The 27,289-nt window shown below is 39.6% G+C and overlaps 12 protein-coding genes and 3 non-coding genes across 15 annotated transcripts; 6 read left to right on the top strand and 9 right to left on the bottom strand.

Annotated features, from left to right (window-relative positions):
- Nucleotides 1-67: 67 nt before the first annotated feature.
- ARO80 (Aro80p) lies at nt 68-2,713 on the bottom strand (the record flags this gene model as incomplete). Its single annotated transcript, XM_002496931.1, has 1 exon — nt 68-2,713. The coding sequence occupies one exon, from the start codon at nt 2,711-2,713 to the stop codon at nt 68-70; it is 2,646 nt and encodes an 881-aa protein (XP_002496976.1).
- Nucleotides 2,714-3,175: 462 nt separating this feature from the next.
- HKR1 (Hkr1p) lies at nt 3,176-10,333 on the bottom strand (the record flags this gene model as incomplete). The annotated part of the gene is made up of 1 exon (XM_002496930.1): nt 3,176-10,333. The coding sequence occupies one exon, from the start codon at nt 10,331-10,333 to the stop codon at nt 3,176-3,178; it is 7,158 nt and encodes a 2,385-aa protein (XP_002496975.1).
- Nucleotides 10,334-10,902: 569 nt separating this feature from the next.
- On the bottom strand, nt 10,903-10,984 carry ZYRO0D12474r. The gene has a single exon. It is a non-coding gene; the product is annotated as a tRNA-Ser (tRNA).
- A 109-nt stretch (nt 10,985-11,093) lies between these two features.
- RAD30 (DNA-directed DNA polymerase eta) lies at nt 11,094-12,896 on the bottom strand (the record flags this gene model as incomplete). The annotated part of the gene is made up of 1 exon (XM_002496929.1): nt 11,094-12,896. The coding sequence occupies one exon, from the start codon at nt 12,894-12,896 to the stop codon at nt 11,094-11,096; it is 1,803 nt and encodes a 600-aa protein (XP_002496974.1).
- A 526-nt stretch (nt 12,897-13,422) lies between these two features.
- On the bottom strand, nt 13,423-13,920 carry RPL12B (60S ribosomal protein uL11; the record flags this gene model as incomplete). Its single annotated transcript, XM_002496928.1, has 1 exon — nt 13,423-13,920. One exon carries the CDS (start codon nt 13,918-13,920, stop codon nt 13,423-13,425), a length of 498 nt encoding a protein of 165 aa, XP_002496973.1.
- Nucleotides 13,921-14,433: 513 nt separating this feature from the next.
- On the bottom strand, nt 14,434-16,755 carry MAK10 (Mak10p; the record flags this gene model as incomplete). Its single annotated transcript, XM_002496927.1, has 1 exon — nt 14,434-16,755. The coding sequence occupies one exon, from the start codon at nt 16,753-16,755 to the stop codon at nt 14,434-14,436; it is 2,322 nt and encodes a 773-aa protein (XP_002496972.1).
- A 467-nt stretch (nt 16,756-17,222) lies between these two features.
- On the top strand, nt 17,223-18,695 carry AFG1 (Afg1p; the record flags this gene model as incomplete). Its single annotated transcript, XM_002496926.1, has 1 exon — nt 17,223-18,695. The coding sequence occupies one exon, from the start codon at nt 17,223-17,225 to the stop codon at nt 18,693-18,695; it is 1,473 nt and encodes a 490-aa protein (XP_002496971.1).
- A 39-nt stretch (nt 18,696-18,734) lies between these two features.
- On the bottom strand, nt 18,735-21,164 carry SYF1 (mRNA splicing protein SYF1; the record flags this gene model as incomplete). Its single annotated transcript, XM_002496925.1, has 1 exon — nt 18,735-21,164. One exon carries the CDS (start codon nt 21,162-21,164, stop codon nt 18,735-18,737), a length of 2,430 nt encoding a protein of 809 aa, XP_002496970.1.
- Nucleotides 21,165-21,392: 228 nt separating this feature from the next.
- VMA8 (H(+)-transporting V1 sector ATPase subunit D) lies at nt 21,393-22,214 on the top strand (the record flags this gene model as incomplete). The annotated part of the gene is made up of 1 exon (XM_002496924.1): nt 21,393-22,214. One exon carries the CDS (start codon nt 21,393-21,395, stop codon nt 22,212-22,214), a length of 822 nt encoding a protein of 273 aa, XP_002496969.1.
- Nucleotides 22,215-22,335: 121 nt separating this feature from the next.
- Nucleotides 22,336-23,448, top strand: ZYRO0D12320g (putative aminopeptidase; the record flags this gene model as incomplete). Its single annotated transcript, XM_002496923.1, has 1 exon — nt 22,336-23,448. The coding sequence occupies one exon, from the start codon at nt 22,336-22,338 to the stop codon at nt 23,446-23,448; it is 1,113 nt and encodes a 370-aa protein (XP_002496968.1).
- Nucleotides 23,449-23,501: 53 nt separating this feature from the next.
- On the bottom strand, nt 23,502-24,650 carry RML2 (mitochondrial 54S ribosomal protein uL2m; the record flags this gene model as incomplete). The annotated part of the gene is made up of 1 exon (XM_002496922.1): nt 23,502-24,650. One exon carries the CDS (start codon nt 24,648-24,650, stop codon nt 23,502-23,504), a length of 1,149 nt encoding a protein of 382 aa, XP_002496967.1.
- A 336-nt stretch (nt 24,651-24,986) lies between these two features.
- Nucleotides 24,987-25,109, top strand: SNR67. Its single transcript, XR_002648404.1, has one exon. It is a non-coding gene; the product is annotated as a snR67 (small nucleolar RNA).
- Nucleotides 25,110-25,208: 99 nt separating this feature from the next.
- Nucleotides 25,209-25,340, top strand: SNR53. The gene has a single exon (XR_002648403.1). It is a non-coding gene; the product is annotated as a snR53 (small nucleolar RNA).
- Nucleotides 25,341-25,423: 83 nt separating this feature from the next.
- On the top strand, nt 25,424-26,413 carry ERD1 (Erd1p; the record flags this gene model as incomplete). The annotated part of the gene is made up of 1 exon (XM_002496921.1): nt 25,424-26,413. One exon carries the CDS (start codon nt 25,424-25,426, stop codon nt 26,411-26,413), a length of 990 nt encoding a protein of 329 aa, XP_002496966.1.
- Nucleotides 26,414-26,571: 158 nt separating this feature from the next.
- RRP17 (rRNA-processing protein RRP17) lies at nt 26,572-27,240 on the bottom strand (the record flags this gene model as incomplete). Its single annotated transcript, XM_002496920.1, has 1 exon — nt 26,572-27,240. One exon carries the CDS (start codon nt 27,238-27,240, stop codon nt 26,572-26,574), a length of 669 nt encoding a protein of 222 aa, XP_002496965.1.
- Between the last annotated feature and the right edge of the window lie 49 nt (nt 27,241-27,289).

Here is a 27,289-nt window from a genome sequence, read left to right as displayed (position 1 = left end):
CTTTACCGAATGGGGAATAAAGATAACGCAGTTTAGCCGCTATTGGATGGTGTATACCTGACGGCGGCTAATTCTCACCACGAGAACTCTCTATGTTACCTAGTTCATCTTGCATGTAACGATTTTCTATCATTTCTGTCCATGTATCCACAAAATCAAGACCAATATCATCACTTGCAGCGAACAAATCGAAAGGATCTTCAAATGGCAGATCGGCAGGCGGCGCAGATGGGCTATATGGATCCATGGAGGAATTTAGCATCACAGAAGGTGAAGGTGGGCTATGGCTTTGAGATATGACCGGTTGTGCGTGTTGTTGTCTCCTTTCACGCGGTTGCCGATGATAGCATTCTAGCTGTTGGCGTTGTTTCCTTTCCTCTTCTGCTTCTTCATCTCGTTCACTCATCTGTGTGCGCATTTTGACCTCGGCACATAAGAACTTTAAAATCTTTGAATAGCGCATACCTAAATGTACTTCGTCCGGTGCAGCTTCTTGGAGGGTAACAGCAGCTCTTTCAATAATAGGGACTGTTTCCTCAGAAGGAATTACCGTAAGCCTTAAAATAGTTCCCGCCACGGGATTAGCCGCCAAACCGTCCTTGGTTAAAACTAAATAGCATTTAACAAGGAATGCCACTGCTCTTACAATACGAGTAACCCATCTAACGGGCATGTACCGAAGCATTTTTAGCGAATGGATACGTTCGGCAGAATCTAGAATTCCCTCAGCCGCCCTATAGGCCAATTCCACATATCTTGCGCTCTTCCTTATTTCCGGCATTTTTAAATCCATGTTCTTCACATCATTTTGTAGTGCCAATGAATAGATGTAGAGCTGGCAGTAGTTGTAATCACAAGAAAGGCTTTCTCTATCAATCTGTTGAGTGAGTTCGTGAACGGCTCTTTTGTTTCGAGCCATATCCAAGGAACATGGCGTAGCATTTGCTGGTATTAGAAGGTCTTTGTACGTGGCATGCCATTTTTCAATTAATGTCGAAATGATCTCTAAAAGTGCCAAGTTTCTTTTTGGATTACCGTTTATAAGCTGAGTTTTGTCTTTTTCACTCTCGTAGTAAATGGATTCGTATCCAATAGTTAGGATTCTAAGCAATTCAATCTTGGCCCTCTGCGGGTGCGAAAACTTTAATGGGAACGGCAAGGTCAAGGAAGATTTTGAAGAGGCATCGTTGCGGGCGTTAACGTAGTAGAGAACATATTCATCATTTAGAAATTCACGTTCCATGTCTGTTAAAGGGCCTGTACCTTTAGCACGGCGTCCTTCACTCACATTTTGTAGAAAATTGGTCCATCTCTCCTTGCTTTCGTCCTTTTGTAGAATGTGTTCTAAATAAAAATTCTCATTACCAATGTCATCTAATCTCTCCAGAACTTCTCTGTTCACTTCACTTAAACTTTCGGATAAAATAGATTTCTGGTTCAAATTCATGGCGGTATGGGCTTCTGCAATGTGAGTTGCCACAAATATTTTAGAGCTGGTATCGATAAAGGACATATCTTGAGCCAATCTTACTGCGGCCCCTATAAGCATCCATGCCATACGATCACTTCTTCTTACAGCAGCCATACCTGTGAAAGTTTCAGTGTCTCGAGGTGTATTGGCACCATGAGTTTCCCTCTTAGTAACATCATTTAATTCAGGATTATTAGCATAATCTGACCATTTCCAGTGAATGGCCCGTGGATTCCATTCTGTAAATAACAAAAAGGCTAGTACGGTACCAATCGATCTGGTACTAGCTTCTGCCCAAATTGTTTGTGAAATGAGCCTTTGACAGTAGATCCACAGCCGTTCATGAACTTCAATATTTCGATTATGAGCTTCACCATCATAAAAACCTAATTCACCAAAAGGATTATAGCGAGCCGATATGGTAAGAATTGCACATAACAAAATTGGATACCTTACCAGTTCATCAGGATCTTGCAATTGCAAGGGAATATGAGGGAAGAATGGATGCATGGTTAGAAAGAAAATGTCTATCAACCGTGTGGCCTCGTCTTCTGATAATAATTTTGATGGTCCAATATAATCAACATCTATTAACTTCTTGGAAGATTTAGGTCTCATGCTACTCAATTTTTCTATGAGCGGAGCTGCAGCTCGCTGTGATCCATTCGCTGTGGTCAGAGGAGCTAGGAAACTTTCATCGGAAATATCTAAGTTCCCTATATTGTCGCTCATAACTCCATTTAATGCAGTATCAGGCATATTTCCCACGCCTAAATCACTTCTGTTCTGAGGAGATTTCATTTCTATAGGTTCCTCCTTAGAAACAGAACCAGCTGCCTTTGCTAAGAACTCTAATGCATTGTACATGGTGCCAATTTCAAATTTCCATTTGGGATCCACCAAATCCAAATTATTACTTGTACTACCATTAGGAGGAGGCGCTCTTGTTTGTGACAGTAGACTCTGCTCAGATTCACTTTTGTTCATAACACCAACTAATCCATTTTCAATCTTGCCTAGTTTAAATTCTGTGTCTGTATTTCCTCTTCTCTTGTTCTCAGGCAGAATACATTCTTTGTTCTCTCTTCTACAGCGCATGCAGGGAGGACCATGAGGGTTATCCAACGGTCCCATGTCACATTTCATCTTTTTATTCCGGCAACTAATACAGGCCTTATATATTCTTCGCCATTTAGTAGGGTTGGAGCCACTGCTCTCAGGATTCGTAGTAGACCTCTTCATCTAAAAGGGAAGCTCTGAAGTAGATCAATGGAATACTAACGGATAGAACTTGTTGATATTAGGCCGAGCTTCAATTTCCTAGAAGGCCAGTTTTCTGTCCTCTTCAGCCTCTTTATACACATCAAACGCATCCTTTATTATGTGTCAATGATTCTAACTACTGGCTATGTTGGGCTCATTTCAGTATCATGGTACTTCGGAGTTGTGAAAAATTACAACTCAATAATCATCTAATCGGTAATCCTCAGAGATAATCATAGTCATGAATCTGAAAAATAATTCTACAAGAATTGGAAAATAATTTAAAACAATGCATCGTGGTTATTAAATTATGAATACTTATAAAGAACAGCTTTTTTTTTTGTTGTTGTTGTTGTTGGGTATATATGTACAATGACAGTCATTACAACTGAGAAAAGATGAAGGAGAATAAAAAAATGAAAAAAAAAGCACAATATCGTATCAATACCAACCGAGGGAATTCCTACTCTCGATAGGCCCCGAAATGCTTAATTTTCTTGATTCACCACCGGATAACTTCCGCTTGCTTTTGGATTTTGTAGAGCCTATCATACTCGTACTGGCACCTTGGATGCTTCTATCTGGAGCATTCGTGATGGTATCGGTGGTGGCAGCATAGCTGTTGAAATTAGGTTTGGAAGAGGAAGTAATCATACCAGTGGTATCAGTAGATGCAGCTGATGCTGATGAAATGAATGGCATTGGGGGGACATTTGTCTTTCTGAAATTCTCCGGAACCCCTATATTCGATTGGCCAGTGGCTCTGTTCCTTGCGATACTACGTTCTATCATTATTTTAGATAACCTTTGATACATCTCTTCATCCAAGTCATCAAAATCATCAATCTGTAAGTCATCAACTTTACCATCGTCGATGTCTTCAATGCGAACGTCATCCATATCAGAGATATAGGGAGCATCCCCATCACCCTCTTGGTACATGTATTCGTCAAAATCTAACGGTAAATCTGTCAGGCCATTGTTGTTGGTATCGTCTGTTGAGCTCCCAATCATGTAGGGGGGAGAGTAATATTGATCGTAATCGGTTGCAGGTTCCAAATTGCCATAATCATGAACTGAACTTGGGATCATATATTCATCACCGGCCTCAGTACCGTACCCGTATATCTCTGGGGAGCCCTCGTCACTTGACAAGAAAGCATCTTTAGTAACACCTTCAGAGTCAGAGCTCCTCGTCATCTTGTACAGATGATTGTTGTTATAACTTTCCACCGTATCAGAATTCTTATTGCCTGAGCCGGATCGACTGTTTTCTTGTAAGTTGTCGTATATTTCATCATTCATCAAAACGAAGTTACCTTCTTCATCTACTTCCAGACTGCTCATATCCACTTCTGGTGCTTCACTTACATGCACTGACATTTCTTCCGATCCAGCATACATGTATTTATCGAAATCATCAATTTCATCATGTTCATCCTTAGTAGTACCGCTCTCATCAGATATCTGCCTATTGCCGGCATAGTGAAATTGTCCATCCTCATCCACAAAATATTCCAACCCATGAAGAGTGCTATAGACGGTATTCTCACCAGTAACAATCAAATCATCAGAAATTGGTGACTGTGCATTACCACCGATACCTTCATTTGAGTTTTCCAATTTAGGAGTCGCATTTCTGTCAACTGTCTCCTGGTTCTGCGAATCGTTGTTGGTAGCCTTTTCCTGGAAAAATTGAGGGCCTGATGAAGATCCACTTGCATTGTCTTCGCCAGAACCACTAGGTAGTTTGAGTACATCCCCACTAGTATCTAATTCAGCATAACTTTCACCTTCTTCTGGGGGCTGCACTTTACGGATCTTCCTGAATATGAACAAAAAGGACAAAATCCACAGCAAAACTCCAAAGGCAAAACAGTTCAGAAATATGGCCAGTCTTTTAGTAATTACACCAGTGATGTGACTTGTTGAATTTGCTGTCTCCAGATTTCCATTATCTTCATTTCCATTTTGAAATGAATGAGGGCTTTGAGAAGCATGATTACCCTCTCCGGAGGAACCGCTCCCAGACCCTCCATTATTCACATCACCATTATCATCTACCATGCCTGTCAGTGGTATCGAAGGATCAATTAGATCGGCAAGTGCAAAAAGTGTAGGGTTGGTATTATTATAAAGCATCGAATTTGAATTTTTCATATAATCTTTGAGTTTGTTAACGTATTGAGCTGGAAAGTATAGTTCAGCAACTGCCACCAAGTAACTTTTATCTCGACTTAACATGGGCATTATTTGTATCACGCTTACATTTGCTGTACTGATCATTTGAACTTTGTGCTTCTTGTTAGTCCTTACCATTACATCACGATAAGGCTGCAAAGTTGTTGTTTTCCTTTTATAATGAGAGGATTCGTTAGTATGCGTTCCTTTGTCAATATTTTGGTCATAATTAAATGGATAAATTAAAACATCTGGTAGGAAAGTAAATATTTGAGCGGAAGATAAAGGATTATTAACAAGAAAATCATAATCAATTTGACGCTTGAAGCCTATGGTAATTGTGCTAGAGTTGGGCGGCTCTGAAACCGGAGTCTGGGGGGCTATCGCATGTGGAAGTGTAGCTGTGACCTCAGGATTAAAGGATGGTGCCGAAGAAGGGGAAGGTGTAGATTGCATGATAATACTGTAAGGTAACCAATTAGTATTTGATTCCGTAGGTGCAGAAGTAGCACTTGGAACAGAAGATCCAATGTTTGTGATAGTACTTGGAGAAACCAAAGAAGACACGTCGTTTGTATCGCTTGTACTAATTTCAGTAGAGGAAGCACTAGCATCGGGTATAGGAGTACTCAAAGTTCTAGTTGACTGATCACTAACGTCGGTGCTCACTGGTACCAAAGAGCTTCCTGTATGTAAGCTTGATGGTGAACTAATTTGAGATTCTAAATTAGATCTTGAGCTGACCGTTTTAGTATGTTGTCCCGATGCTTCAGAAGGGGCCATAGTTTGGGATGAAGATCCCATAGCAGTCATGAGGCTATTGGAAGACTGTGTTGTAGTCCCCTTTGATGTGTTTTCAAATAAGGAGGACAATTCTCCTCTTGTGGATAGCGAAGAAAGAGTTTCAGAAGAAGCTTTCTCAGTCGTTACAAAACCAGACCGCGAGTAAGTGCTTGATTCAAGACTCGAAATTCCACTAGATCGAACAAGTCTTGAAGAGATCTGAGTTCCCGTAACAGGCGAACTTGTCTCAGTAGATATATATGAGCTCGAAAGTCTGGTTGGCTGAGACGAAAATTGAGATGCTAAATTAGTCGGTGCGCTAACTGATCCACTCTCCAAAGACTGAGATGTTTCGGCCGCGGTAGTTGATTCCATCACCGAACTCTTACTGCTTCCCGACATCAAAATCCCGGAGTATGGTCTCGATGAAGCGATCATAGAAGAGGCTGGGGTTGAGGTACTCATGGCATTCGATGGTTCGAGTGATGAGGAAGTTTCATAGGAAGTTAAGCTGGCATGACTACTTGCATGCTCGGCTGCTGTGCCAGAAGATGATGTGCTGGTCGGGGAGCTAAGAAGGGTTGAGGCCCCTATACGACTAGGAGTAGAGGAAAGTAATCCTGTAAGTGTACTTGATTCTACTTGAGAGTCGCTTGTTAAACTAGTAGGCCCTGTGTTTGGATAATTGCTCAATAATTCTGATCTCTGACTACTCCCGGAAATCGAATTCAGCGGAATTGAAGACCCGGTTCCCATGAAAGATCCAGAATGGCTAGCTGTCTCTGTTAATTTGATCGATTGACTGGAGTAGGGACTCCTAGATGAGGAGACAACAGATTCACTTCTGGTAAAGCCTAATTCACCCTGAGACGTTCCACTAGATGCAGATGATCCCGAACTTTGGAGTAAAGTATTTGGTTGCAGACTGGAAGAAGATCCCTCTCCTTTATATGCAGAGCTGCTTGGAGTTGATTTAGACGACTCTCCTGTGAAGGAGCTCTCAGTTGCAAAAGGTGATGTGTTTATTTCATTGGCGCTTTTTGAATGAGCTGTACTTGAGCTTTCAATTTGATTCGAGATTCCGGATCTGACTTGGGTTAGGGAGTCTGATGTAGATGTTAATGATTGGGCAAGGTTCGAGCTTGATTTTGTGGATGCTCGAGAATTTTGTTCACTAGAAGTCTTACTAGAGAATGCAGGAAAATTCGAAACATAGGAAGACGTTGTAGGATTTGAAGAGCTTGCAGAAGTCTTTCCAAAAAAGCTCTGGGAAATCGGGACACTTGGAGTGTTCGAATAAGACTCCCTTGAAGCTGTATTTTCGCCGGACGAGGTCTCTTGAGTGCTATACTCACTAGCTGAAGAAGCTGGGGAAGTAAGAGAACGAGAGAACGATCCACTTGAAACGTTATCTGTACTTGAAGAAAACGGAGTACTTGTAGTGTAGGAAGAAGGCTTGCCAGAAGTTGCGTCCGAAGAAACTACAGTATGTTGGTCAGATGATGTACCCAGCGCACTGGATTCTCTGCTTGGTGTAATCGGAAAGATTATGGGATCACGAGATGATGCACTGGAACTTTTATAGGAAGAACCACCAGTATTTGGTGTAGTTGATGTCCTTGCTTCATTGGAAATTCCACTTGAAGAGATTGGTGCACTTGTAGTGTGAAGAGACGACTCGCCAGAAACTATGTTTGAAGAACTTGATGAACTCTGTCTAAAGGAGGTATCTTGCACGCTTGTAGTCCTGCTTGTAGAAGCGGGAATCTCCGAAGACAACCCTCCTGAAGCTGTATTTGACCTTTCAGCTGTATTTTCGCCGGACGAGGTTTCTTGCGTGCTATACTCATTAGCTGAAGAAGCTGGGGAAGTAAGAGGACGAGAGAACGATCCACTTGAAACGTTATCTGTACTTGAAGAAAACGGAGTACTTGTAGTATAGGAAGAAGGCTTGCCAGAAGTTGCGTCCGAAGAAACTACAGTATGTTGGTCAGATGATGTACTCAGCGCACTGGATCCTCTACTTGGTGTAATTGGAAAGATTATGGGATCGCGAGATGATGCACTGGAACTTTTATAGGAAGAACCACCAGTATTTGGTGTAGTTGATGTCCTTGCATCATTGGAAATTCCACTTGAAGAGATTGATGCACTTGTAGTGTGAAGAGACGACTCGCCAGAAGCTATGTTTGAAGAACTTGCAGAACTCTGTCTAAAGGAGGTATCTTGCACACTTGTAGTCCTGCTTTTAGAAGCGGGAATCTCCGTGGATTGAGAGGAGGATTCGCTGGAAGTTGGATTTGTAGGACGTCCAAGAGTTCCCGCATATGACGACTCACCAGTAGCTCCTCTTGAAGAGATCGGAGCATTGGAAGTATAAGAGGAAGGCTCACGAAAACTTGCGCCAGGAGAACTTGTAGTAATAGAGAATGATTTGCTTGAAGCTGAATTTGTTGGTTCCCCAGTAGTCTGTCCAGATGATGTCACCCCTTCGCTTGAAGTTTTGCTTGGAGAAGTTGGTAAATTTGTGGTACCAGAGAAGGATTCGACGGTTGCCGGATCTGAAGAACCTACAACACTTTTTTTGGACCCAATCGATTGCTCGCTAGACGTTTCGCTTGGAAAGTTCGAAACACTTGCGGTGTATGAGGAGGACTTCTCGGAAGCCGTGCCTAAAGATGTTATAGAATTCGATGCAAATGATGTCCTTGAACCACTTGAGGCTCCACCTCCGATCTTTAAACCATTGTAACTGAGGTCAAAATTTAACGATAAACTGGGGGCTGCGCTTGAAGAACTTTCAAAATTTGGAGCAGATGATGTTGTAGCCCCGTTGCTCGACTTGGATAAAAAAGAGTTATCATTTGGAAAGTTTGAAAACGTGGCACTCTTTTCCGCGGCAGCAATACTCGAGTGAGTGATAGACCCAGAATTTGAATAAGATGTAGTAGGGTTCGGCGCTTGCGAAGAAGACTGTAAGCTACCTGCCCATTGTGCACTGGAGGATTGCAAACTACTCGTGGCAATAGCTGGTTCTGGCGACGAACTGCTGGCAAGTTCTGAATTGCTGGACTTTGTCGAATAACTAGGGAAAGCCGAGTTTCTAGAGCTATCAGTTAATGTATCCGAATTGGCAGTACTTGTAGGGCCTGAGCTACCTTGTGAAAAAGAATTGCTAGAAGCCTCTGAAGTACTTGGCCATAGACTAAACGACCGGATGGAATTACCCAATGACGAGACAGGAGCTTTTGAACTCAGACTTTCAATCGCAGATGACGTAGTTCCTGAAGGTGAATCACCAGTTGGATAAGAACCGCTTAAAAGAATTGATTTGCTTGCTGTACCTGCGTTAGTAGAAGTGCCCGGGTCAAGTGCACTTTTCTCTGTGGACGTAAGCGAATTACTGCCTGATGCATGGGTCGAACTGCTGAATAGTCGTGAACCGCTAACTGGCACTGAGCTACTAGCTGGCGTAATGCTAACAGCTGGTGCAGGACTACTAGCCAGCGTAGAGCTACTAGCTGGTATTGAACTACCCGGAGAAGAGCTACTTACTGGTGTAGAACTGCTGGGTGTAGCAGAATTACTGGTAGTTACCACACTACTACCAGGTGATGAACTACTAGCCGGTGCTGAACTGCTAGGGGAAGTGCTACTTACCGGTGTGGAACTGCTAGTTGATGCCGAACTACTTTCCTGTTCCGGGCTGCTTGTTGATTTTGAAACGTCCTCTGAGGTTGACCAGCTGGCTGATGTTGGGTCACTAGAATGTTGTATGCCGCTGGTAGCCGAAGGGCTAATAGCTGGTGATGTATTACTAGTAGAAATTGAGCTGCTTTCTGGCTCTGAACTACTTGAAGATATTAAACCAATGGGTTGTTGGGAATTGCTAGTAGGTGAAGAATTACTGGGTGTGGAACCACTAGCCGGTAATGTACCACTTGATGAGGTAAAACTATTTGCTGGCTCTGTGTTGCTTGCTGATGCTGAACCACTTGAGCTGCCAGACTGTTGTGAGCGATCATCCTGTGTTGTAAATTCGCCTCCTGATAAAGAATCAGTATGTGGCAATGATGCAGAGGTTTCAGAACTGCCTGCAGAATCTGAATTAAAACCATTTGATGACGCCAATTGATGCTTTGGGGTAGGACCGCTTATACTATTAGAGGTCTTTGAAACGTATGAAGAACCAGAGCTTTCAGGCGAATTCAAGACTGAATTCCCACCATATGAAGCATGCAAATAGTCACCAGTAGATGAAGGAAATGGGGTATTCCCAGTACTACCAATAGAGCTTGTGATTCGGGATAATACAGGGCTGCTTCCACTGGGCCCTGAATCAAATGTACTGGAACCATCTTGATTATTTTGGGTATTATCGTTACTAGTAGATGGTGTAGCTTGGTTACTCGTAGAGGGATCTGCAGATGTATATGCTGTGGAACTCGTTACTATATTTGAGGAGACATCATCACCCTCATTTGAACCCGTCGTTTGAGCACTGGAGCCTGCCAGATTGTAAGAGTTCCCATTTGTGTTGCCAAACGGGAGTCCAATACTACCACTAAGAGCTTGTACCAGAGTCCAACAAAAGAGTAGCAACCACACATGTCGTATTAGCATGTGCGGGACCATTCCAAGTACAGATACTAGGCACAAATATAGGTAATTGGGAAATGAGTATTTCGACAGTCACGGTGTGATGGACAAAAATGTCACTAGAGTTATTATCCCAATACTTTTAGAAATAATTAGTGTAAATCCCGTACTATTTTTGACAATTTATCTTTCAGTTCGTATTGTATATAAAAGAATCTCAAAAAAAAAGTAAGCAGGTCGTCTTTGGAAACGTTTTTCTAATTTTGAAAATTCTGGATCTTCCCGGGTTCGACACCTGGAGTAGACATTAAAAGAAAATTTTAAAAATCTTACCTGTATTAACAATGGGGCCTCCAAACCAAAAGCAGTTAGTTGTTGTATTGTAGAGCTAGGACAAGTGGTACCGCACTGGGTAGTTGGCGTGTATTCTCTTTGTTACGATGATAATTACAGGTCTTTTCTGTTTACGGGATATTTGGGTCCATGAAAGATCCATGAAAGATCCATTGTCGAGGAAGCCTAAAAGAGTCGTGTTGATTCTGGCGTTCCAACGCATATCCTTCTTGAGTCAACTATATATTATAGATAATACCCACAAAAAATTACGACAACTGCAGGATTCGAACCTGCGCGGGCAGAGCCCAAAAGATTTCTAATCTTTCGCCTTAACCACTCGGCCAAATTGTCATACAACTTGTTATTTACGGAGGAATGATCAGCCTTGTCAAGTTACTTATTACCACTCAGGTGTTTGTTTTTTATATCATATTAGGATGATCTTAATATGATCTTAATATTACTTATTAAAATAAGTCAAGATATTTCGAGAACCGGATGATTTGCTTTTCTTGTGATGCTTCCTTGGTGAGCTTGAATTAGGTCTTTCCAATAGCCTTTTTTCACCAGTAGATTTACTATCAGGTTCAGGTTCATGATTTAACCTCTGTGAAAGTTTCTTGGCAAATTCGAAATCCAAATGCTCTTGATACAATTTCTCATTTTCAAAATTTTCATGACTTGTGGGACATTCCAGTGGATCTGCACTCGAATCTTTTTTTGGAGAAAGCTCCTTCGGACTTTGAGTTCTACCGCCTACCATATCTAGTACGGTTTTATGATGAGCTACCACATCGAAATTCGAAAAAGACATGTTGATATTTTGCAGAGGGTAGTATTTCCCAGAGTTTGCGTATTTGGAATCCAATTCAGTCATTAGTCTGACACCATGTCTTTGAATCTCATGACTAGTTATCTTATTGCTTCTGGATACAAAAGGTCCAGATTTACTATGAGTGTCTCTGTGGCGAGTTCTTGAAGTGACACTTATGGTCTTGGGAATAACTCTTTTGTTGTATTCTTGTTCCAGTTCTGAGATACGCCCCGATAATTCACCTGCAAACACTTCCAGCCATGAAATACAGTCATTTAAATTAGAACATGCATTGTTCCTCATATTTTTATTCGAAGTCATTGATTTAACCATAGTTTGTGATGTCAGTGGAATTAAATAACTACCACGCACGGATCCAAATAATTTTTCTGCCAATACATCTTTCTTACCAATATCACCGGCTAAAGGTTGGGATTCTAAAAAATCCCTTAAACTTTTCAAATCTGGCCATTGTTCTCTGATATATTTGATACTACCTTTGGGAGGTAAGCTAAGAATTGGTGTCAATTCGTGGCCTAGATTACCGCCTAAGGTCCAAAAACTTGTAATTTCAAAAGCACCGCAGTCCAAAAAATCTTCAATACATTGATTTCTTATGATAGTTTGCGCGTTAGGCTTTTTGAAATCGGATGCCAATTTGCAAACATTTTTAGTCCTTGCAATACCGCATGATGTAGTATACCCTAAATTATTCTCAATTTCATCACGTACATGTTGAGTGATTTGAGATCCAAGTGCAAACAATACATCATCCCAATCACTTATCGGTTTATCGTTAGGGTTAAACGTATCACCAATAAATTCAATTTTTTGTAATTCTGATGGCAACGGTGGTAAATTATCATCCAAGTTGTACTGCCCTTGGGCAAATTTTTCACGAAGATATTTTATACTTGGCCATTGTAATTCATCGTCAAACATCAATTTCTTCAGACATAATCGACCCAGATCTAAAAACACCTCGTCAACACTTGCCTTTTCAGCTAAATCGAAGTACTCCGTAAATATTTTAAAGATCTTACGACTTTCCCTCCGATACGGATCTAATGAAACTTTATACTGTTCAACAGGTAATTTTTTATTTGGATCAGAATTCCACGATCCACAGCCGTCGTGGTACTGCCAAAAATCTTCACCTTTCTTGAAAACTGCGGTATGTATTGGTATCAATTTATCACATTTCTCTAGAGCATTCTGGATAGTATCCATCCTAGTAATACCATATTGTTTAGCCGCATAAGAAACAGCTATTAGAGATTGCCACTGTACACATACTACTGGATCATCCTTACTATATCCACATCTTACTTGTTCTACTTGTGCGTAGAATGAATTAACATCTATGTGACATAAAACTGACAGTGGTGATTTAAAAGAATCATCTTTACTGTTTAACTGAAGCAGATCCCTCCATTTAAATTTGGACATTACCACCGACTACCAGCAGGCTATCAGTCCAAGGATCTAATTCAGTTTAGTTCTTAGTACAAACACATCTTAAGAAAGTTTGTTGAAGTACAAGTCTTGAAGTCCGGAAGACCCTACTTACCAAGCAAGAAAAATTATCAGAACCAAGAGAAGAGTCAAGAACTACAAATGTTACAGATGTCTGACACTGAAATGGACCAACATAACCACGAAATTTTCGGCTATCTCGGTGAGTAGGTGTCCTAAAGTCTATCTTGTTTGTACGTAAATAGGGAAATAGTGTGGAATTAAACTAAGTCCCAGAGTGTAGCAAACGTTAATGTTAATGGTATCGTCAAGAAAATTAAGAAGTAATCAAATGGTCAAGTAAGCTCCATAATAACGTGAGTGAATAGAGTTTGCGCAACGGAAAAATACATTAAAGTTTTTTTCAGTAAAAAACCCTAGACTAAAAAATACAGAAAATGTGAGGAATTGGTGGTTTTTTTCTTATCTTGTTGATTTCGTACTATAATCCCTATGGAGCTTAGTTTTCTGGAATCTCCACTTCACCAGCGTTGATGGCATCAATCACATCGTGTGGGTTTTTGAAATCGACACGGCAGCCAACAGATTGAGCAGTACCCAAAATTTCCTTAGCGACAGAGGCCAAGTTCTTACCGAAGGACTTTTCTCTCATCTTTCTGGAGATTTCAATGATTTCATCCAATGGGATGTTACCACTGTGCTTGACGTTCTTTTCCTTCTTTCTGTCTCTTGGTGGTTCCTTCAAAGCAGTGATCACCAAGGCGGAGGCAGATGGAACAACAGAAGCTTGAGCTTGTCTGTTTTGAACTCTCAATTGAACGGTAACCTTGATACCTTTGAATTCCTTGGTAGCCTTAGCAATATCTTCACCAACCTTCTTTGGTGACAAACCCAATGGACCAATCTTTGGAGCCAAAGCAGCTGAAGCACCAACTTCACCACCAACGGCTCTTAGGTAAATGAACTTAACTTCATTTGGGTCAAACTTTGGAGGCATTTTCGCTTATTTTCGACTGGGTACTCTGCTCTACTAAACGTCCCAGTAAGTGTTCAATTCACTGTAACTAAACTAGTCTTGGATTTTTTTTTCACCAACCTCACAGTTTCCTCGTTACGGTGGATTCGATGAGCTCAATGACGCGCCAGTTTGGTTTGCGTCGGTGTATTGGAAGGAGATTCTGGGCAGGGAGTCTGAACGAGAGGAGGGAAGGCTGGGCGGGGATTCTCGTTGGACCTAGGCGGAAAGACTCGGCGGACTCTCCGTCTAGAGCTTTGGAAGCGGGGTGGAAGGCCTTCCTGTGTAAGATGACGCGCGAGTGACCCACGCAAAAAAAATAAAATATTGGTGGTTGTGAAAACTTCCGCGATGTACGGATGTAATTTAGACTGAAACAGTCATTGAAAAGGACTGCTAACATCAGCGGTTATTCCCGCATAGAAAAAATCTAATGGATTAAGCAACTAATATATATGAAGAAAATTTTAAAAAAGAGAAGGGGTAGTTACAATTCTATTTCTGATTTATGTGAGATTTTTTCGAAGTATGGGAAGTTAAACTCAACACAGGGAAGAAAGAGGACCCACCTTCGCAGAATTGCAGTTGAACTGCATATTTTTCACGTAGGCTTGGACTACGTTTGGATCCCAATGTTGATTGGATCTTTTTAGAGTTAGTTTCAAGAGTCTCAATAGAAGTTTTGACTCCTTCATAAAATTTCGTAGCTTCACTTTTAACCAATCTAGTAGCCGTCACCAGGACGCCGTTGTTGTCACCACCTTGAATGCATTTGAGGATATGCTCCACGTTTAATTTAGATTCATTCAATTCCTTATGCAAACATTCCATGGCTTTGTTCAATTTAATCGTAAACATTGGTTCATCTGGTACAAATTCTTTAAATGTAGATTCCATTAATTCGTAAGGCAAAAGTTCAGGTACACCAATAGAGCAAAATGGTTTCATTCTCAAATTGTATAACAACTCGTTTGTAGTAAAGTTATTCTTGGCGGGAGATTTGTTATCAATCAATCCATATGACGTTAATATACCAAATTGAAATACTTGAGCAATTGATAAAGATTTGAAGATAGAACTTTCCACTATTAAATATTGAAGGAACCTTTTATTGACTTGCAATTGTCCCATATGATTATCCATAGCAAATCTGTATTGAGCCTTTAGTAATTCTCTTTTCTCACCAGATTTACTCTTTTTAACCTTTTTGTTTAATCCATGAATTGCATTAATCTTTGAATCAACGAATTTTTGAACTTTCTTCAGACATATTTCCCATTGATGAGCCAAATAGTAAGTGTACCAATACATGGTATAGGTTTCAAAAGGTTTGTAAACTTGTAAGTCGAACCCTTTGAGAATAAATTCTATCATAGCTCTTACTTTCATAGCATATACCCATGATGTATAAGGTAGTAAAGGTGTTGGTTCTTCACCTTCCTTCATTTCCACATAATCGATAGCGGCCGCATCACTATCTTTAGACAACCATTCCACTTCCATGGCTTCAATTTGAGCCTGCAGTGAATCCCAAAGTAAAAGCTGCCTGTTATAACCTTGTCTGTAACGTGAAGTATTTTGACTAGTGTTTTGATACCATTCGAACAAAACGTTGGCGGCTTCCATGAGCGGTTGTTCAGTAATCTCAGGTGGAAAATCTACTTCCATTGTACACATTAGTGAAAATTCCAAGAGATGACCATGAGTAAATTCTGATAATGTATATCTTCCCAAAATTGTTCGATTATCTCTTATTAAGAATAACGGGAAGAGTGCTCTTGCCAAGACGTGTCTTTGTTCAAACTTATTGAAAAAATTGGCAAATTGCATTATTTCCATCATTGTATTTGCATTATCCACTTGAAGCACTTTTTTCAAATCTTGAGCCATGACAATAAAGCCCTCATAATTTCTTGGTGGTATAATCAAAGATTTGGGCGGGAACTGGTTAGAGAGCCGCCTTTGAATACCGATGGAGAAAGACCCTGCAGGAATTTCTAGATTGGATAATTGAGGCTGCTGAGAAAGATATGTAGCCTCTTCAATCAATGCATTTAAATGTGATACATCTGTAGAAAATTCATCAAGACATTTTTCTATGGAAACCAGATGGATGAGAAGTTTTAAAATATGGATTAAAACTTCAGAATCTGAACATAGTGAGGCAATTCTAATAGATTCTTGTAAAAGTGATAAGATTGAGTTGCCATCTTCCACATATGACAAGAAATTGAGACCCATGCCATTAAAGTTCAAATCTTCTTCTTCAAAGATTACACCAGCTTTCAATAATCTTTGGACAAAACGAGCAAAATAGCAAACACCATAGATACCAGAGCATAGAATCTGGTCAAAAAGTGGATGACCGGTATGCAGAAAGACCAATTGGCCTTTTTTCTCAGATTCCAATAACAGATGCTCCACATATCTACAACTCAAAACAGTTGTAGGTAAAGTCTGGTAGTCATTTAACCAACATACAACGCTTCTTACCAAACGATCCAAAATGCCAACTACATACGACAGCTGATGCTTTTCGTCAGAACCATATAATGCATTGCACTCGAAATTGGCTTCTGCTGGCGTTAACTGAATAGATGTAGAATCTAATTTCTTATTCTCTACTTCCAAAGAATGAGTACCCTCGAAAAGATTAAAATTGGGTTCCTTGATAATGGTCTTGGTCTGTAAACTACTTGCACTATCATCGAAGAACTGTGTCACATCAACTAGGTCCTCTTCCATGATCCCATCTTGAAACAACCCATCCCGATTAAACTCGAGATCTAAATTCTTCAATTTGCCTTCGAGATCCATGGCAGATCCTTCAGCACTACTCAAAAACTACTGTTGTTGTAGTACGTTTCTTCTACTACTATTATGCTGAAAAGTCGTGGAATCCATGCAAAGAACCATGTCCGGGCACTCAGGTTCCTTTTTCTTCTGTCCGAGAAACGGATTTCAGCGGCTAGATTTTCTACAGTATACTATAAAGAAGTTTTCAACAACATTTATAAAGCGTACTCAAAATATTTTAAAATTGCAATGAGTTTTGAACTCAACTAGCAACTCACATAATCAATGCATTCCCTTTTTTTTTTTCGAAGGAAAAAAAAAAGAAAGTTGGCCTTTGATGTCTTTCCAATTCGCCGATGATCACATTCGATGACCGCGTTCTCGAAAATCTTTTTAAAGAACATATATAAGCCTATTCTACAAGTGATTCCTGCCAATGCAGATGTAGTATCTTCCCTGAGATCAAGACCACAATCGCGATCATCAGTATGTTTGGATTACGATTCAGTAAACGACTGCCTCAAATTAGTGGTATACGGTGGAATTCTACCGGTAGTGACAATGCACCACTACAAGAGTATAGCAGACTGGTTAAGCTGAATCGCTTAAGACATGATCCGTATCAGAGAAGTATAATTAACTCTTTGGGTACCTTGTTCGATTCACTAGTGAAATATAACCCACCGAAGATTAGAATAGCTCACATCAAAGACCAAGTCGGTTGGAAGACTTCTTATTTAGGGAAACTTATATCCGGTAAGTCTAGAAAAGATCGTAAGAATCAAGAAGATTGGCAAGGCATTCCTCAAGGTATTTATCTCTACGGTGATGTTGGGTGTGGTAAAACCATGTTAATGGATCTTTTCTATTCTACAGTCCCATCGCATATCACCAAGAAACGTGTGCATTTCCATCAGTTTATGCAGTATGTGCATAGAAGGTCTCATGAAATTACCATTGAACAAAATCTACTAGAATTAGGAGTTGCCAAGAAGAAAGATATGGACCCGGTACCCTTTCTTGCTACCGAGATTTCCAGTAATTCAAGATTACTATGTTTTGACGAGTTCCAAGTGACAGATGTTGCAGATGCAATGATTCTTCGAAGATTATTGACTACACTTTTATCCAAAGATTATGGTGTAGTGCTATTTGCTACATCTAATAGGAAACCAGATGATCTTTACCTCAATGGTGTTCAAAGAGAATCTTTTATTCCATGTATTGAGCTGATAAAGAAAAGATCTGAAGTGGTACATTTGAATTCTCCTACAGATTACCGTAAGATTCCGAGACCAACAATTCCAGTCTACTATTCGCCAGAAAAAGGTTTATCATACAACGATCGACTATGTGCTATTGAAAGGCAAAACCACATCAATCAATGGTACAAATATTTTGGTCAGATGGAAAATAGTGAAACTGATGCAGAAATACTCAAAGATTATCCTTTGACTATTTGGGGTCGTGAATTTAAAGTTCCCAAATGTTCACCACCATATGTGGCACAATTTACTTTCAAGCAATTATGTGGTACCCCGTTGGCAGCGGGTGATTATTTGGCATTGGCAAGTAATTTTAAAGCTATTATTGTCACTGATATACCATATTTGTCAATCTTTTTACGTGATGAAGTTCGGAGATTTATTACTTTCCTTGATGCGGTTTACGATAGTCAGGTTAAATTGGCCACTACGGCAGCCGCAGACTTTACGAATTTGTTTGTAGAGCCTGAGGAGATTGCAAATAGTTATGAATTGAAACCAAAGACGAAGGAACAAGAGGCACAAGATCAAGAAAATTCGGAAGATGATAATCTAGTTAAAGAGCATGGGTTTTCCAAGCAAATTGCAAAAAAATCACATATGTTTGCTCTAGATGAGGAAAGATTCGCATTTGCAAGAGCATTGAGTCGTTTGTCTCAAATGAGTACTACCGATTGGGTCGAACATAAAGACTAGACTTTGTAAAAAATAAAATAAAATTCATATTCATATAATTTATATATTCAAATCAATCTCTTCGGGATTAAGTGGAGTTTTCTTTTGAGAAGCCGCTATGAATTGAACGTTTCCTTCCTTTTGACTTTCTAATTCAGTGTTGACCGTTAATGCACTTTCTAATGTCCTTCTTAATTTCAACATTGACTTATAAGATTCCTTATCACCATTTTGTAATTCGAATTCTTCCCAAAATTCCCATAATTCGACGTTTTTGGATGGGTGAAACAATTGAGCACCATATTTTAAAATTTCTCTTGCTCTGTTCAATTCACCTAATTGAGTCTCCATTTCGGCAAACGCAAGCGCTTGGGGAATGACTTTGGAATTCGGTATACTCTGTAGACATTCTTCGTAATAAGGCCTGGCGGCTTCACCACCTAAAAGACGTTGTGCCTTAGAAACACATTTTTCCCAAAAGGTTGAATCACGACTTCTGGTACGGCAACCTTTCAGTAGAATATCTACACTTCTCTTGGCTAACCCGTTTTTCTCTTCGAAGTCGCTATAAAGAATAAAGATTGGCCAGCAATCAATTCCGCTGGGGACTAAAGCCTCCAATGCATGATCAAACAAATCACGTACACTTTCTGTAGAGAGTTGCGCATTAGGATCAGTGGCCTCCCTCAGGTAAACGCTCCAAATTTCGTATTGAGTCTCTCTGGGAAAGAAGGAAAGTGCACGCTCGTATACTTGGAAACCTTTTATCTTATCGTTGGTGTAATCCTGTAAAAAATGTGCATATTGAATGAAATGCATTGGTGTGGCCACTTTCAGGTAAATCATTGTTTCGTATATCGAAATCGTCTTTTCAACCTGATCTGACTGACCTATACTCGATGCTTCTTGTAAGTCAAGGTAGAATGACCAAAGTGCTAATGAGGTGAATATAATGGCTTGAGCGGGTACCCTTTTACCGCTTTTCTTATATTTTTCCAGAATCTTTTCCGGAGCATCAGGCACTTTTAGTGCGGTCTCGAGGATTTCCAAACCTTTCTTAATTCCATTTTCAGCTAATTCGTGCTCTGTCCAGGAAATCCAAATAGTCTCTAAATCTTTTAAATGAGGGAATGGAACTCTTAATGCTCTATCCCATATTTCTTTAGCAGTATCGAAAGCTTTTGCGTTCCAATACAACGCGGCATGTTCACACCAAATAGTTGCTAATGAACCTGGTACGAAAACTTTTGATGCATCAATTGCCAAAATGGCTTCTGCATAAACATTGCATTTGTCTTTAATGGTTTGGAAGAGTGTAGCTCTATGACGCCAAGTTTCTACAGAATTCGGATTTTGCCTTAATCTTAAGTCGTTAAGCCTTAATGAATGAGTCTCTATAAGGTTTTGCAGACGAGATAGGTGAGCGCTTAATTCAAATTTCTCCAGAGCATCTTTTTGCAAATCTGGATTAGATTTCAACTCCTCAACTACATTTTCCAAATACAATCTTTCGAATAATGATTCAAATTCGTAGATCGTAGTGAAACTTTTAAGGTCCAAAGTTGATGACATCGCATTTTCCAAAATTTCAGTTACATGGTGAAAACGAGATCTTTTAATTTCATGCTTTGCCCACATTATCGAAAAATCTACTGATTTACCGGGGAAGAGTGTTTGTAATTGCTGCAAAAATGATTGGTATTTTTCATCCAGTTGTAAACGGTCTAGTGCTTCCAAGTAATTCAATTGCAATGGAAACGGTATTTCCAATGTAGCTTTTAATTCATTACCGTGATTTAAATATCGTTGATAAAAATTATGCACAGCATTATAATCTCTAGTAGATGCCAATTTTTGTAAAGAATCTTGCAAATTCCAGTTTGGTGCTATTTTGATGTACCTTTGCAAAATGTTCGACGACCACAGATCAGGTGTATCCTGCTCCTCTTCTTCACCAAACAAACTCTTGTAAATCAAAGCCTCCATTTGTTCCTGCTCATCTTGATATTCATCTTGACTATCACCAAATTCTGTCAATGGTAGCATTTTCTCCTCCAAGAACTTAAAGATCATTTCCCAAATTTTCCAATGAGACTCTACTCCCAATTTTCTCAGAGAAACGTCTAAGATGTGGCGTATCATCTCTAACTGGTATTCAGAAGTGGCAAACTCCATCATTAACATGCACAGCTCTTCGCATCCAGTAGAGAAACCCTCAAGGATCTGAATAAACCTTCGGTAAACAGTCAAGGTGTCAAATTGTCGTTGATTTACAATCCATCGCAGGTAATTACACCAGATATCCTCTTGATCAGCAAACTGTCGGCAAAATCGTTCGTATAGCCACACTAGATGTGATAATGGCCTCCTTTGAGTTTCCCATTTTTCCAGATACCTTTTCCACGTAACTATACTCAGAGGAGTCCTCTGTAACTCGTACTCAAACGCTACGTCCTCTTCATCAACAACGTACCGGCTAATGCAATCCATGGATACTCTTAAAGACCTTGGAATGGCTCCTTTATGCGTCCAGTCGAACCTGCGATGAGCTTGTAGAATTTCAAGAGATGATCTTCATAACGTTGACCCGCACTAAGATGAAAAAATATCGGTAATCTTGCAACATAAAGAAAGGGATTGTTACTACTATAACCACTATAAGAATTGTGTTAATCGTTATCGGGTAGGTGGAATCCCAGATCAATCGAATACTCAACAATGTCAGGTGCTAGAGAACAGGTTTTCCCTACGCGTATGACACTTGGTCTTATGAAGACCAAGCTTAAAGGTGCAAACCAGGGCCATTCACTGTTGAAGAGAAAGTCAGAAGCATTGACCAAAAGATTTCGTGATATTACTAGGAGAATTGATGATGCTAAGCAGAAGATGGGACGTGTTATGCAGACAGCAGCATTTTCTTTAGCAGAGGTTTCTTACGCAACTGGTGAAAACATTGGGTATCAAGTGCAAGAGAGTGTTTCTAATGCAAGATTTAGGGTTAAGGCGCGTCAGGAGAATGTTAGTGGTGTTTATTTACCACAGTTTGAATCCTATATTGATCCTAACATCAATGATTTTAAATTGACCGGTTTAGGTCGTGGTGGTCAACAGGTGCAGAGGGCTAAGGTGATTTATTCAAAAGCTGTAGAGACCTTAGTCGAATTGGCATCTTTACAAACTGCATTTGTCATTTTAGATGAAGTGATTAAGGTTACTAACAGGAGAGTTAATGCCATTGAGCATGTTATCATTCCCAGAACTGAAAATACCATTGCTTATATCAACAGTGAATTGGATGAACTAGATAGGGAAGAGTTTTATAGATTGAAGAAGGTTCAAGAGAAAAAACAAGAAGAAACTGCTCGACTAGATGCGGAATTGGTAGAATTGAGAAAGAATCAGGAACAGGCTGAGCAGGAACAACCTAAAGAAACGGAGCCAGAGGGAAATGATAAGAAGGAAACCAAACAAGAACCCTCTAATGGTGAGGATGCTGTTCCAGATTTGGTAACACAACATGAGGATGATGTGATATTTTAGTTTAGTTTACAAAATTATATGTATATATGTATGTGTGTATATACAAGCGTATACGAATAATTTTTGACCTTACTTCACGAAGACAAGTTCGAACATTGAGGAACCGTGTCTCAAAATAAAGATGAAACTCTCGTACTTGATACCGTTCCTTGTGCTAGTTGGTGCTTTCCCGTCAAATCCATTAAGAACATTAGAAATTGACCAAGGTTCATATATCCATGTTAAGGAATCAGAGAAGTTATCATTATTAAGAAGGGGTATTAGGTTTATAGATGTAACTTCATTTCCATTAATTGGCAAGGGAAGTAAGCCAAAGGATGTGGCTATTTACAGTTATCCAGAACATACTTCACAGTCTGAATTGATGGATTCCATAGTGAATCATATTGACAAGAAATCTATGTATAACGATTTGGCGCATTTTACAAGTTTCTACACTCGTTACTACAAGTCTGAATCTGGGTACCAATCAGCCCTTTGGTTAGCTGATAGAATTTACAATGTGACTTACGGTTTACCATCAGAACTTGTATCTGTAGAAAAGTTTGAGCATGATGGTTGGGATCAGTTCTCAATAATCGTTAGCATACGGGGGCGAGAGACACCAGAAGATATAGTAATTCTTGGTAGCCATCAGGATTCAATGAATTTAATTCTACCTTCTCTGTTGTCTGCACCGGGAGCAGATGATGATGGTTCTGGTACTGTAACCAATTTAGAGACGTTAAGACTATATGTGGAGTTGTTATCACAGGGCTACAGACCAAAAAATACAATTGAATTTCATTTCTATTCTGCAGAAGAAGGTGGGATGCTGGGATCTCTTGATCTGTTTACTGCGTACGTTGAGAAGCAGAAAAAGGTTACCGCCATGTTGCAACAAGACATGACAGGTTACGTACAAGATCCTAATGATGAACATGTTGGCATAATAACTGACCATACTACACCACAGTTGACTGATTTTATCAAGCTGATAATCGATTCATATCTAAGAATCCCGTTCAAGGAAAGCGAATGCGGATATGCATGCAGTGATCATAGTAGTGCTACAAAGAATGGATACCCAGCTGCATTCGTCATTGAATCTCAGATGAGTAGTAACAATCGCTACGTGCATACTACTATGGATACCATTGATCGTTTGAGTTTAGACCATATGGCAGAGCACGCAAAAATTGGGTTAGGATACATCCTTGAACTGGGCAATTGGAATTTTGAAATTAAAAAATAGCTTTAAAAACAAAACAAAAATCTTTATTTACATGACTAAGGGAAAAAAGAATTTCATACTCTTGACATCTTACCTCTTGGTCTATCTCTAACCTTCATCTTATTCTGGTGTTTACCTCTTCTAGTCTTGTAACCTTTTGCTAGTTGACCCCATGGAGATACAGATAACTTTCTAGACTTAGATTTACCACGACCACCACCGTGAGGATGATCACATTTATTCATAGCAACACCTCTAACGGTGGGTCTTATACCAAGCCACCTGGACCTACCGGCTTTACCAAGCGATCTATTTTGATGATCGATATTAGAAACAATACCAATAGTAGCGCAAGCTTCTAAAGAGACGTAACGATGTTCACCACTTTGTAGACGTACCACTGCCTTTTTCTTCTCAGGCCACTTGGACAAAATACGAGCATAGGTACCAGCAGCACGACAAAACTTACCTGGCCCCACAGGTGATAATCCAACGTTGTGAACAATGGAACCGATTGGAATCATTGATATAGGCACACAGTTACCTCTTTGAGCTGTTCTGACGGATAAAATAGCAGGATCAACTTTACCACCCATTTCTTGTAAAAGTTCCTTTGTAATACCCTTTCTGTACGATTCAACTGTATCACCAGGTCTTAGACCATCACAAGCTAGGATATAGGACAGTTGATCACTTGTGTTATGTCTGAGCAGTGCAATATGTGCAGATCTACCGGGATCATATTCGATTCTTTCTACAGTTTGAGGTCCTGATTCCCAACGTGCAAAATCTACTATACGAATTCTTCTCTTATGTCCACCACCTCTATGACGAACTGTAACCTTACCAGAATGGTTTCTACCACCTGTACTTCTTTTCGCCTGAGTTAACCACATAATGGGTCTACCCTTGTGCAAATATGGATAGATTGGCTTCCTCCACCATCTCAAACCAGGAGACACGGGTTTTAGTTTTTTCATGACTGTGATTTCCTTAGCCAACTTACGGCGTCTTTTGATCAAATCATCTTGCTTTTCTAACGTGGCAACATCATCATTATCAGGAACAATTTTTAACATCTGCGGATTAATCTCTGGAATTGGATTCTCAGTTACTTTATTACTGGCATTTTCCTGCATATATCTCATAGATTGCGAAAAGAATCTCGCCGCAGGGGACACAGAGAACTTCGTCTGTGCCCTAAGCACATTTAAAATAAGCATATCCTGCAGTCGATTGACACAGACTGAGCTTCAACCTTTGCAATTCTGCTTTGATATCGCTATTATACCATCTATCTAGTTTGATGTCAATTTTTCAAATTCATGTTCCATAGAGAGGAAAAAATCCACCATACGTTACCCGCATAAACATTGTTAAAAAAAAAGTATTTAAAGGCAGAAAATTTTCTAATATGGTTAAGCTCTAACTACACTCCATAACACTTCTAACAGGAACAAAGCAGAACGTGTAAGGACCATTGGACCTCCCAACCCGTTGGTGGGTCATAGTGCTCCTGCTCCACCTAAGAATTCATCTTGAGAAAACAGTTGTTTTCCTGACAGAATACTCGGCGGCATCGATATGATGACTTAGTTGTCGCCCCAAGCGGATCTATTTCTTGAAGTGACAGATAATAACAACCAATTAGCCAAACACTGACATGTCTGATCAATTTTTTTCCTCTCTTCTTTTGAAGAAGGAAAGAGAATGATGTCTGGAACTCGAGTATTCTGTCATATTACCATTTTGTTTTAAAATCATTTTTTTTTTACTCTTGACTTTCTTTGCTTTATATGATGAGGAACGTAGTTTATATTCCATGCTAATCATGAAATATGGGTCGCAGACTTCTGCGCCATTGTGATTAGAAAAACTAATGCTCACTGACTATCAAAAGCGAAGGGGATCTTGAATCTTGTATCCTGTTGTTTAAGTTTACACCTGTCCTTTTACAGGAGCGAAGCACAATTTCAATTGGTTCGGTACAAGTTCAATGTTGGATTCCATCATTTACGTAGCTGGTTCTGAGCGTATCAGCCTTTTAGTACTGCTTTCGACATGTATGTGGTGTTGGATCATTGAGCAATTCGCATCATATAGAATAGACGTTTCCAGCGTTGTGCAAACGAGGCTACCGCATGAATTGAGGGCACCATTGACTCAAACTCAACTACAAAAGGCTTCAAGAAGCTTCACTTGGTCATTATGGGTAAGAGTCTTCCCATTGTTGGCTTTCAATACTCTCTTACATCCGATCGCTGAAAGGTTTAGCTGGTTACAAGCGTTGGAAAAGTCAATACCATTGCTTGAGTTTGCATTGATCGTTTGGTTTATCCTAAGGAATTGTCCATTGATTTCTTACTGTGCCAATAGAATTCTACTTATTGAATCCAAGCCAAAGCAATTGAGAAACCTTTATATCCTGTTATCAGACTCTTTGACATCTTTCTCTAAACCCTTGGTTGACTTTAGTTTGTACGTGACAGCATTTTTGTTCGATGCAGAGTCTCATGTGGATCTAGCAGTTGCTATGATTCCAGTCACCGTTAGGATGTTTCAATGCATAAGGGAATTAATCATTACAGGGGATAGACAACATTTTTTTAATACTGTAAAATATTCAACAAATATTCCAATTTTAGTGTGCGTTTGGTACTCTCGTGTACAACCTGATAAATTTCAGTACGATACTCAATTGTGGTTTATGCTATTAAATGCAAGCTATACGTTCTATTGGGATATTTTCATGGATTGGAAGTTGGAATCCATATTTAACTTAAGAGCTAAACTTGGTAAATTGGCATTTCCAAGGATTTTTTACTACATGGGGGTTGTGATCGATTTCATCATTAAATATTGGTGGGTCTGGACCTTACACAGAGGTAGTACTTCATTGTTTTTCCCCAGTGAAATTCAATATTTAGAGATATTTCGTAGAGCAGTTTGGGTTTTCTTCAAACTCGAAGCTGAATATGTATGTTGATGTTTAAAATACATATACGTTACATGGTACTAAATTCGGCATTCTAACTACAAAACATAAATTCGCACAATTGAATCAGGAAAAATCGTAGTTTACAAGTTTATAAATTTCAATACTATTATACAACACTTAACGACAGCTAACAACAACATATACGTTCACTTACGTCTTTTGCTCTTGTTAGCCTTTAATTGATTCACTTTTCTTTCACCTTTAGTCAAATATCTAAACTTCTTCTTCTTTGGTTTTGGAGCTTCCTCCATACCTAAAAATTTAGCATACTTACCAGCCCTTGAAATGCTCTGCTTCAATATTTGGTCAGATTCATCCAATTTAACATTATTAGCTTTAGCCAACAAATCCAAATTATCATTTGGTTCCAACGTTTCTATACTGACCTCCGCGTCTGGATAAGAGGACTTTAGAATTGGTTTTTGATCAAATCCATACCACTCCTCTGCATTCTCCAATTCGGATTCATCTTTCTTTTCTTCCGGCTCCTTATTATCATCATCCTCATCCTCATCGCTTCCATTAATTTCTTTCTCCAAATCCAAACCTTTACGAAACTGTTTCAAATTCTCCTCCATCTGCCTCTTCCTCTCTTCCCTCATCTCTTTCCTTTGCTCAATCTTTGCCAACCTCTCTTGCTCTTTTTGAAACTCTTGTGCCTTCTTTTGCCTTTGTAGCTTACGCTTATGGAACCCTGTTAAATACTCCAACCTATCATCCTTATTGAAGTCAACATCAGTTACACCAAACTCTTTTGACTTTCTAGCAGCATAATCCTTACCACCAGACAATATCTGTCTATTCGTTCTACCCATCTTTGGCTATCTTGAATATTGATTATCATTAAAGGTGGAAAATTTTCAA

Source organism: Zygosaccharomyces rouxii (genome assembly GCF_000026365.1).
Source record: "Zygosaccharomyces rouxii strain CBS732 chromosome D complete sequence".
NCBI classification, from domain to species: Eukaryota; Fungi; Ascomycota; class Saccharomycetes; order Saccharomycetales; family Saccharomycetaceae; genus Zygosaccharomyces; species Zygosaccharomyces rouxii.
Note: the sequence above shows the minus strand (reverse complement) of the source record. Positions and strands in the feature narration are given on the sequence as shown.